This window comes from Diadema antillarum, unplaced genomic scaffold (genome assembly GCF_040938485.1).
Source record: "Diadema antillarum isolate AM-2024a unplaced genomic scaffold, OU_Dant_1.0 scf00000075, whole genome shotgun sequence".
NCBI classification, from domain to species: domain Eukaryota; kingdom Metazoa; phylum Echinodermata; class Echinoidea; order Diadematoida; family Diadematidae; genus Diadema; species Diadema antillarum.
Window position 1 is genome coordinate 2,485,924 of NW_027270964.1, and position 12,622 is coordinate 2,498,545.

Below are 12,622 nucleotides of genomic sequence, written 5' to 3' on the forward strand. Positions count from 1 at the left end.
TGTTTTGTAAATGTCAGAGGAAAAGGCTGTTCGGAAATTAATTGAAATTTAGCTAATTTTAACGAAAAAACTTCTTGAACAGTCCATATTAGGAGGCCCTATCATGCAAATAGTGAGTTGATGATATCATCCATCATCCCCTCACAACTTGCCAGACAGTTTGTATTTATACACACAATTCTGAATTCCATTTTATTATGTTTCGACGCAATTATGTCCCACTGTCTAAAATGTCGTAATATATTTGACTGATCCTTATTTTGAAGTTATTCAACTAGGAATGACGTATATTTTGTACTTTTATAGCAGAATATATATGATATACATAATATATATATATATATATATATATATATAATATATACTACGTATATATATGTATATATGTAATACTACATATATATATTATATATGCTATATATATAACGTGTGTATATGTATATATATATTATATATATACATATACACGCGTGTGTGTGAGTGTGTGATATCACGGTAGAAAATTGTGAGGTGATGACATATCATTAGCTCATGCTTATCATATTTTACCATTTCTTTTCAGACTAACTTTTATCTGGACCAGAATTCCCCTTTCTACCGTGATATCACACACGCACACACACGCATGTATATGTATGCGATGATTATATAGTATATATACATATATATATTATATACATAGTATATATATTATATATATGAGATTAATTAATAGGTTTTAATCTCATATATATGATATATATATACTATATATATATATATATATATATATACATGCGTGTGTGTGCGTGTGTGATATCACGGTAGAAAATTGTGAGGTGATGACATATCATTAGCTCATGCTTATCATATTTTACCATTTCTTTTCAGACTAACTTTTATCTGGACCAGAATTCCCCTTTAATGACGCTGCAAGTACGCTGATCCGGATGAACAGATAACACTAACAACTAGACCCCACTGCAGTCTGTTATCATTGCAGCCTAAACAAGCCCCCCCCCCCCCCCCCCTGTACATCAATTCGTACGATGTACAGGGCATTATAGGATTTTACTGAGCTGCTGTCGAACGAAATGTTTATTCCCACAACAGATCGCTTCACTGTTCCTCTGTTATGAGCCATCATTTCTGTCAAGCCTGTTTACGTGCGATATAGGCCGAGGCACATTGCCAGGTATACATATTGTTGCTGCCTCAGGTGGGTAGGACCCACTTGAAAAAAAAATAGTGACAAGACATTATAATAATGTATCTGAAGGAAACGATTTTTAAAAAAGTAATTCATCTAGTAATTTATTCGATAAAGTAATTATTGAACAAAATCATAGGACAATCAGGTTTACCCTCCAATACACCGAGTAAAACGGCTTGATATACCCACCAATTAAGTTGCGCGAGATCTTTCGTGTTGGTCCCCGAATTCTGTTAGATCAATGGAAGTGCAAGCTCTTTAATAGTGAGGTGCGAAACTAATTCGCCAAAATAGTGATTCCGCTGTTTTCAAAAGTCAAAATATTAAGATATTAACAAATACTTTGTTAGTCTGATTTTACACCGTTCATGACGTTGGCTTTGGAGTTAAATTTCATGTTAAGCAGATGTATACGCATTACATTGAACACAAGGGTATAAAAGAAACAACGACATCAAATCCGTAATATTGATTATAAGCATTCTATGTTAACTTTATTTGTATACTTTAGTCAAATGAAAGTCGAAGATAGACAAATCAAAGAAGATTACGTCTGTGCGCAATAAAGTTTATTCTCAGTGAAATCGAGGGGCCTAGTTGCCTGCAAAGAAAAGATGCCTTTTCATCCAAATTGCTTTATTGAAAATTGAGCTTTTATCTTCATAGATGTTAAACAGAGACAGAATTAAAAGAGGTATTCAGCTTGCAACATAGTCACTGTCATATTTCAGACTTGTCCCTCATGGATTTTGAATTTGAAAATTAGAATTTGATGATACGTCCTGAAAGGACGATTAAATCAAACTCAATGTGTAAAGCCGAGATGTCAGGTTAGCTTTTTCAACCATAACAAGCGTTTTTCTTTCTTTAATGTATGAAGACATGTTAATATGTAACTCTTTTTTATTTCAATTTCAAATATGCAACTCTTTTGGCAGTTTTCTTCAAGATAAATTGCCAACTGAACTTGGGAAAAAAAATCCCGCAGCTTTTCTAGTAATTGCAGCCTTGATCAGAAACTTACAGAAACTAGTCATGGAGCACACTGAATACCGCTTGACAAAACAAAAACTTTAAAAAAAAAACCGAAAGGAAGAAAACGTCACTCCCTAGAAATTGTTGATGGTACAGGTGTTTGAGTTGAACTCAAACACATTGACGTAGCCACATCGTGCAAAGTGGTTATTGCTTGAGTATGGCTTGGTTCCACCAGCTGTGCCCCCACAAGAGCCCTGGGAACGATCGCTTTCCCAGCCATCACCGTTCTGGAGGTACGCCTTAAGCTCGAACCAGCCATCTTCTGTCTCATCGCAAAGCATCTCAAAGTCTACCATCCAGTAGTGCTCTCCCCAGGTGTTCAGTGGAGTGTAGCCATAGCCCTCAGTTGATACCAAAGCACCATAAGAAGGATCATTGTTGGTCCACACGAGAGGAGTGCCAGCGGGAGATACGCCCGAGTAGCTGCTCTGGTCGTTCTCAGCTCCGTACCAGTCCAGGTAATCGTCACCTGATTTCCAGGCGTTAAATTTAGCATTACTACCACCGATGTTGTGCCAGATGCCAATGGCGCACGCGCTGGAATCGGCATTACTTGTACAGCTAGATCTCTTGGAGTGGTCAATTCCTCCTCTAATGAACAGGTCCTGTCCGGAAATAGTTTCTTTGCGCACGAAAATAACAGTGCGCGCCCAACCGTACGGGACAGTACCAGTCTCATACCCTGGATCTTGGTTTCCAGGGCTGCCAGGGTCACCACTGCTCTCACCAACACGGGCATCGACGTGAATGGCTGCTACGGGGTCATCACCGGTGTCCACGTCAAAGTATGCGTATCCACTGCTATCAACATTGATTGTTGGTCCGCTGCAAGAGCCAGTAGAAGAATCAAAGTCACCCAGTATGATATTGCAATACTCGCCGCTTGGAAGACCGGTGTAGAGCCATTCAGACAAGGAGTAGCCATCTGCGTTCAGGACGTAAAATGCTTTGTTCCCACGACCGAATGCGATCTGATTGTTTCCGTTGTCCCACCAGTTGGAGAGGGCCTGACCATTGGCGGTGTTGCGAAAACCAACCATGTTCCTAATCTGCCTCCAGCGATGTTCGCAGATCCAGTCCCCACCGCAGGTACCGTCAGCATTGATGGTTACAGAATCGGTGTTTCCGCTGCCATCTGACGGTGGGCCGCGGTCGGTGTCGTGATGAAAGTTGAAGCTGCTCATGACCCTCGCAAAACCATACGGATAGGCCAGCATGAAGCTTGTAGCCATCTTATACCCACGTGGGTTTTCGTGAGTGATGATGCTGCCTCCACCACCGTGTCCTCGCTGGTTGTCATGGTTATCCACGAAGACCAGAGCGGAACCATCTGCGAGCATTCCCCAAGCCTCACCGAAGTTGCTGAAATATTTCATCGAATTGGAACCACCGATTCCTTCACCGAGACGTAGTCCGTATTTGAATTCAGTTACGCGACCGTAAGGAGTGTACTCACTGGCAGTGATGGGTTCACCACCCTGGTCGATGACCTCCTGGATGACAAAGGGACGACTGCCAGAAGGGAAAAATTCCGTGTTCAGGTTGCTCACCATGCCGAAAATGGCACCCAGGTCACCGGGCCACATGTGCTTACAGGCGTCAACCCTGAATCCAGCCACACCGATGTCAATCAGCTCGTTGAGGTAGCCGGCGATCTTTCCGCGGACGTAATCCTTCCCAGCGTCCAAGTCTGTTAACCCGACCAAATTGCAGTTCCTAACCTGCGGAAGCAATCATCCGCAGACATAACTGCTTAAATACGAAGCTGTTTAATGAAACTCTGTACTAAAAAGAAAAAAGAAGAAGCGCAGATACCCGGATAGGGTGGATATAGAATATTGTCTTCACAATCCCTTAATTATTGCTCCTTCTGTGACAGAACAGTTCCCTGAACTGTCTACAAAAAGGCACAATGAAGACGTGGAGACCGGTTTAGCAACTTCGTAAATCCATCTAGCTTGAGATAATCGTTCGATTTTAACGAAGATTGCCTGTAGGTAAATTTCAAACAACTGAAGCATGAAAACATGTGATATATCCTACCTGATACGCGAAGATTTGATGACTTGCAAATAACCTCGATCACTATGGTTGTCACAGCATCAACTATAATAGTAAAGATTTTTCCTTACATGAACACTGGTTATCATGTAGCGATGGAAAAGGACACACGCGTTGGCCTGAAACAGCCACTCACATTATTATATCACGTCACGCCTCCTTATCACGTTTTAAGTACTTCCATCTGATCAAACCCACGAAGTGTTTGGTCAGCAACTGCATTTTTGTACTGTATGTATGTAGGTTTGTTAGCTTTTTGCGGTCATGTAAGTAAATCAGGAATACTTTCAATTTTGCTGGCATGCGAAATAACCTTCTTTTCTCATACTTAACCCTAATAAATAAATTATCATTGTTAGAAAAAAAGCTGCAGGTGTTTGCTATTGAAATTTAGTAACGGTGTAGCCATGAAATAATCTATCAAATCTTATCAAATACACATGTTTGACTACTGATTTACAAAATTGTGTAGCTTCATTTGCTATGAGAAACTGCTCTTTATCTCTAAATCAGAACTCGGTTCATCTCATCTCGACTGGTTATTGGAACGGCCTTTCAATAATTATCATTATTTTTGTGAATAAAAAAACACAACAACAACAACGCCATGAGCTGTACTAGACGATACAGCCCCCCCCCCCCCCACCATGGCCGTAGTTGCAAGAGCTTGCTAATCAGTAGGCCTACTTCTCTTGCATAATTTTGACGCTCTAACGTGGCTCTAAGTACCAAACATTAAACATCAAAACATTTTTTTTTGTCGTGTGTTTTAGGAATACCAGTTCAGCAAACAGCGCATCACATTACCATAACGAGTGTCCACGAATATATTCAAAATAGATAGCGTAGTTACGTGAGTGAATGTTACGAGCAATACTTATCTCACCTCATCGACATCCTGATAGTTGTTTATGCCACCATTATAGGACGAGCACTTCCCCTGTGGCACATTGAAGTCCAACGAGCTGAAAGGAACACCGGGAAAGTCGAAGTTCCCACAGTCATAATAACTGCCAGACGTGCCATAGCCAGTTGCTGATTAGAACACAAGGACAATAACATGACAATAATAATAATAATAATAATAATAATAATAATAATAATAATAACTATGACAATGATAATGATAATGATAATAATAATAATGATAACAATGATAATGATAATAATATTAATGATAAGAATAACAATGGTAATTATCATGATAATAATAAAAACAATATGAGTATGATGATGATAATAATGATAATGATAATAATAATAATGATAATAATAATAATGATAAAAATAATAATAATGATGAATATTGACATTAATGATGTCTTCTTTATGAAGGGTAGCCTCTTCAGTGCTTCTACTGTTCTACTAGAGGGCCCTGCCACTATAGCGTTGCCAGGTACCCACTTGTGCACCTGGGTCGAGAGGGACATTGATGAGTAAAAACATCTCTTCCAAGGACGTATAGTGACTCAGTGGGATTCGTATACTCGTAACCTGCAATTGCACGTGTGTCATAATTGGAATGCACAAAGAGGATGCCAACTGATTGGCTGAATTAGAGATGGAGGTGTAACGCCATGTGAATACGCTACTTTTCATGATTGATAGTTTTCCCCGGATTGTTATTTATTTTTCTACATTTTGTGGTTGTTGTTGAAATGCACTGGTTCGGGGTTGTTATTCATCATGGGACATACAATGTAATTGTGCTGTGGATAAGGCTGTAGCTTTTTGTACGTAGAACTCTGACCACAGTAGGCAAACAAGGCCCATGAGTCCGACAATGAGGCGAAAAATTCTCACGAGACCGACGCTGCGTACCTTAAGCCCCATGAATGAGTGTCGGACCCATGGGCCTTGTTTGGGACTTTTTTTTACGCTAAGCGTCGGACTCTGTGGCCTTATTTGCCTACTTCGGACTCATGGGCATTATTTGCCTAATGTTGAGCTCGTGTGCTACGTGACTCGTGAATGTCGGACTTGTGACGTGCACCGATGAAAAAAAACTTTCACATTTTGGAACACTTCTTTTGGGTAGTATCATTATTGAATATAGGATATATGCGTCAGTGAAAGTTTTGTCATAATCAAAAAACTAATTGAAGAGTTTTCACTTTGTGAAGTGTTTGATTTTTATTTAATGAATACTACAACATATAATGCAGACATTCCCTCGACTTATTGCTCAGAAAATAGTTATGTTAATTTATGAGTTGGTTAATAGTATTCTCCATGCCTCTTGAAAAAGCGTGTTTATGTGTTTTATAATGTTGTTGTGGGTCAATTTCTATCTACATCTTCATTATATCATTCTGGTGCATGCGTTCCGGAATGACTAGCTGATGTAACCAAGGTAACCGTTTATTTACCACTAGCACCCATATGGTTGATGACTGCGTCCACGTAGATTCGCACGCCGGCGTTGTTGCAGCGCCGCACCATGTCTCGGAACTCTGCGTCTGTGCCGCTCCGGCTGTCCAGCTTGTAGCTGACCGGCTGGTAACGTTCCCACCAGGGTCTCCATGGATCCGTGACTATGCGGTGCTCGTTGGGAGGCGAGATCTGCACGCCGCCGAAACCGTACTTATTCAGGAAGCTGGTAATAGCAGAAATCCAGAAATAGAAGTAATTACTATCTAACCTTTTTTCCCCTTTCCATCGGTGCCAATTTATCTTCAATAACCAGGCCGGGTTAAGCTTACTTTCTCTCTCCGTGTCAGTGTACAGAGAAATGTCACAATGTCCAAACTAGTTTCGATAAATAGAAAAAAAAATGAAATAGAATGGCAGAAACCGGTCTTCCGGAGATCCGACATAAAATCACTGAGTTATAAGGAATTTGAAATTTGAAATGCTTTGTTATAAAGGGAACAATGGTATTAATCGCGATCACCAGGTGCATATCAGTGTGGCTTAATAGCTCATCGCAGCATCTGGCGCTGTGCGTTTTTGCGTAAACTTATCGCAGAAATGACATCGAAAAATACTTTTAAATCTTCATTGTTTACCACAATGATGACCAAAAGCGCTGTATTCATATAAACCCGACGGATGATAACCATAACAAGAGCAACAAGCCAGACTGGACACCATAGGGGTTCTCCTTACTTTTCGCACTCCGCAGCAATATCCGTCCATTTCCACTCGAAGAGATGCACAATGGTTTGTTTGTCGTCCACCGTGTTTGCATGCCATTGGCCAAGGCAGGAGCCAATCAGCATCGGGAGAATCAGAAGCGAACCAATCATCTTGCGGCTATCCATGGACTGTAAATGTCACCAGGCAAAGTGATACATTACCCCTGTGATTGCTATTGTCGTTCTTACTTTCGTATTTGATACTTAGATGCTAGTATCCTGAAACACCTTGCATCTCATTTCAAAAAGATTAGTAACTTTTCGTTACTCATCACTGCATGCAAGAACGCTTATTGAGACCTTACTGCAGAAAAACAAGCATGCATGATATGTTAGTCACCATTTACAGTGTCCATCGACGCACTAACTGTCATTTAACAATAGTCTCAACATACAAGCTCTGGCTTCGAGCAACAACAGTTTCAACATACAAGCTCTGAACATATCCATCGCCAAATCCAGCATTACAGCGTTACTACCGCGAAACCTTCTCATATCAAAGATGAAATCCCACATCAGCAATATCTAACGAGACTTTTGATATGAGAAGAGTATATTTCATTCTCTCTGGTATGATCTTCAGCTTTTACAAATATTGCAATATGAATGTAACGTTAATGATTTTTAAATGTCTAATATTTTATATTTTCTTTTATTATGCTGAATATTATTTCATGTACTGCGAAATGTTAAAGGGGATGGCTACGGTTAGTAACTGATCAGTGGGAATCAATGGGAATGCTGGGGGATGATTGTTCCAATTCTTGTTGGATTCATTTAAGAGTACATTATATATCTATTGTTGTGTGAAAATTATTTGCTTCAGAATGGTCTCATATTCAAGTAATGTGCAATTTAATGTTTCCAGGTTAGCATGCCTGTACAGTGACGGGGCATTAAACTGCACATTACTCACTCGTGTTTCTTGAACATGAGACCGTTCTGAAGCAAATGATTTTCACACAATAATAGATACATAACGTACTTTTAAATGAATCCCACAAGAATTTGACAATCATTCCCCAGCATTCCCACTGATTCCCACTGATCAGTTACTAGCCATCCCCTTTAAGAACCGCAGAAAGTGCTGCTAAATATACAGTCTTTTTGTCTCTCTGATGAAAATGATGAAGTGCAGTAAAAGTAGTAATATTAGTTCATTTTTTAAGGATCATTCAATTTTATTTCATTCATCTCAATTCTAACAACACAAAAATGTACACATATCATAATTACACAGAATTAGTACAACAGTGTAATAAAGCGAACCGAACCGAAGTACAATAAATACTACGATATATATATGATTATACAAAATCAAAATTGTTGGAAATAGAAGGGACTACTGGAAAGCAGGTATTTGTGATTTGCAGTCTCCCCTCGAACAATAACTACTGTAAATACTAAACTAACAAAACCAAGGCAGATTGCCTTATACAAAAAAGAAAAAGAAAAGAAAGACAAAAAAATCACACACACACACACAAACGCACACACAAGAGGCATCTCTTGTGTGTGAATGGAATGACAGAAGGAGGGAAAAGGGGCGAAGGAAGAGGAGTTGAAGGGTTAATACATTGTACCAAAGCAAGAGTGGCATGAGATGCATGGGCTCACCAAGGTACAAAGAGAGAGAGAGAGAGAGAGAGAGAGAGAGAGAGAGAGATTGTGTTTTGAGACTATAAACAATTTGGAAGAAAAGTAAGAAAAAAAGACCTGAAGTTAGGGGTTACCAGATTATTACTCTTTGCAATGTAAGAACTTATAAAAAATCTTTATATTAAAGGGATCGTACAGTTTTGGTTGAGACCTAATTTCAGGTTTCTAACATTTTTTGGTGAGATAATGAGAAACCTCCTATGAAATATGAAAGAGAATGTAATTCTATGAGGAATTCAACGTTTATTTGATGAAAATTGGTTTTGAAATGGCTGAGATATCCAAAAAAGAGCGATTCTTATAAAGTGTGGGACCCACACTTTATTACGATCGCTTTGTTTTACTTTGTTTTTGGATGTTTCATTCATTCCACACCCAATTTTCATCAAATAAACTTTGAATTCCTCTAAAAATGGTATGCTTTGTACTATATCATAAGTGTTTTCTTGGTATCTCGCAAAAAGTTAAAAGCCCAATTCTCATCTCCACCAATACTGTACTATCCCTTTAAAGTAAATACATTGAAACCTGAAGCTTCTCTTATTTATACTGTTACAAAAAGAATATCAAAATCTATCTTCAGTAAAAGACAATGTAGATTTGGCAGAAATGGTGCTATTCAATAGCAAGTGGCATTCATTGGATTTGCGGGTAGGATATGAATGAACACTTTTGTTTTTAACAAGGAGAGAGAGAATGGTTTGCTTAGTGTTCATGTAAATTGGAGAAAGGCGCAACTCATGGATCGTTTATAGAACAAAACATCACTATGGCATCTCCATGATCTGACACAATACGAAGAGGTTTTTTTTTTTTTTTTTTTTCCTGCAATAATGGTGTATATTCTTTCCATGTACATATCCATACGGGGATATGTGTTTCCCCGAGCGAGTATGCCATAGTTTAAGTATAAAGGTAATAGCAAGGTTGAAACATTATTAAAGATTATTATTGTAAGAAGGCAATATTTGACTTTATTTATATGACCTGTAGGATTTACTTATAAAATTAGCGTGACATATTATATAATCAATGTGTCTATTCCAAGTGAATTTATCATTACAAATCAAACTTAAGAATTTGATTGAAGGGACATCTATAATATGACTGTATCGTCCAAGAAAATACTCTGAGGTAGGTTTTCTAGGAAGTTACTAAAAACGTGTTTGTTTTTATCAGCTCTTATCCATTGAAGTAAATTCTACTAATTCGCAATCAAGAGCGGAGTTAAGAAGAAACACATCAGAATCGTCGGCGAATAATAATGATAATATAAACAGAATGTTTTATGAATTCGACATACCATTGAAATGAAGAACAAATAAAAAAGATCCGAGCAAGTTTTCGTGAGATAAACCCCAATTAACATCTTGCATAATGATGATTAGAGTTGAGTTTTCATTCCTTTTCATTATTAATTTCTCCCGTTATGATTTGCTCGTTGTCATCTTTTATTTCTAACATGAATATTCTTCCTTGATAGAATACGCCTTGCAAATTAGTCTGGTAAATAATGCACGGTTACAGCTCGCGATTCCGAAGGTTCGTTAATGCGAAAACGAAATAAAGAAAAAATAGTATGTTAACCTTTTCATTTCATTTCATTCTTAAATCTATTTCCTGATTAACGAATCTTTGGAATAGCGAACCTTATTTCACATTCGGACTTACGAACACACACAAGCCTTCGGAATAACGTCATAAATATTTGGATTAACGAACCCTATATTTCACCTCATGAATAACGAACAGCTAATAGGTATCAGGAATTTGTGCGTTTTGGAATAACGAACATTATTTAATTTTCGATTAACGAACCTTCGAAATAACGAACTTCACCCTAATGCACAAGTAATAGGAAATGGTATTTGGAAAAAAAAAAGGAAGAGAGAAAGAGGAAGCTTGAATATAAGGCAGTAAAAAGGACAGTAAAACAACAAGCATTTTACGCAATAAATCAGCGAAATACTCACCAACCTGTAGTCTTGAGGGAACCATCGAAGGATGCAGCTAGCGATGTGCTCAAATACCCTGACTTCGGATGTTTATATAGACTCCAAAGATTCTAACTTGACAAACGGGGATGCCACTCCTATTATCAAGACTGGTATTCAGTCCCTTATAGCACCTTACATAACGGTTCACCAAAAAGTTCGCATAAGAGAGGTCAAGTCTCATAACTGACGCCCTCCTTCTCGTGATTTAAATCGATGAACACAATATGCGTTTTAATCATTCTACATGAGTAAATATTAATTCCTGTCCACATGAATGTCGCTCAACAAGCAGGTAAATGTTTGCGTTTTTTATTAGATATTTTTTTCTTTTACGTCAACGAAACGTTTGCGTACAAGTCACTTTTTTAATAGATTAGCTGTTCCTTGCAGGGTGCAGCAAATAAAAGTATTGACAGATAAGTGACAGAGTCAAGTGGAAAGTGTTGTTGCTATTCGTAGAGGATTTCAAGTAACTACACTGCAAAAAGTCCGGTGTTAAATAGTGAACACCGAGCTGGTGTTAAATTTTCGGTGCTCATTTATGGTGTTAAATTAACACCTCCGGGTGTCATTTCCAAATTTTAAACTGTTTATTCAAGAGTTTCTTAGTAACTGCACTTTTTGTTGATTTTTAATTTAAACAAGACGATCAAGAATTTTACATTAAAATACTAGATTTTTGAAAAAATGTGAAAATAAATTTACACCAAAGTAACACCAGCTGGTGTGGTCTCTTATTGAAGCTGGACGGGTGTTAAACCATTGATATTAACACCAACAAATATCAAATCAACACCATGTGGTGTCATTTTTTAATCAACACCAGTACAGTGTCAAAATAACACCAGGTACGGTGTCAAATTAACACCACGAAGTGTCAGGTGAACACTTTTCAACACCATCACAGTGCATTTTCAACACATGTGGGTGTGGTCCTTTATTGAAGTTTGATCGGTGTTAGATTTAACACCCGTGGTGTTAAATCTAACACCGATGTTTTTACAGTGTATAAACTGTATTCTTTTGCATCTGCTAGTGAGTAAAGTCAACCTACATCAGTCATGAAAACATTAAGTGCATTACCTATCGCCATGATAGAATTTCTCTAATTTTAACATTCTCGAACGTAAATCTGCTAAAGTAAAACGAATGGATTAATCAGCATTGGACTACAGTGCATAGGGACACTCGGAAGTTTGTCTAGTTTTCACTATTGTAAATAGATACTATTTATTGCTTTTCTTTTTTGTAAGTCAAAGTCAGTACCGAAAGGGACACATGGCTAAAGAAATACGTACCTGGCTTAACGTAAAATACATTTCTTGTATTCATTCTTGGAGTTTCTTTCTAATCAGGTCACTATGAAAATTGCTTTAAACGTTAATTAACATTTTGACAAGTAATACATCACCCTTCATAACGTAAATATGTCCAATATCAATCAATAAGATAATCCAGTTTTCGGCTTCATCTGGTCCGATTCTCATGACCCAGATGAAAATGACCGAAAAATAAACAATGAAAGACGAGATAACCAG

At 38.0% G+C, this 12,622-nt stretch overlaps 1 protein-coding gene across 1 annotated transcript; it reads right to left on the reverse strand.

Moving 5' to 3' along the window:
- Nucleotides 1–2,301: 2,301 nt before the first annotated feature.
- Nucleotides 2,302–7,539, reverse strand: LOC139717435 (alpha-amylase-like). Its single transcript, XM_071628932.1, has 4 exons — nt 7,400–7,539; nt 6,661–6,887; nt 5,178–5,326; nt 2,302–3,951 (listed from the first exon to the last, which is right to left on the reverse strand). Exons 1-4 carry the CDS (start codon nt 7,537–7,539, stop codon nt 2,302–2,304), a joined length of 2,166 nt encoding a protein of 721 aa, XP_071485033.1.
- Between the last annotated feature and the right edge of the window lie 5,083 nt (nt 7,540–12,622).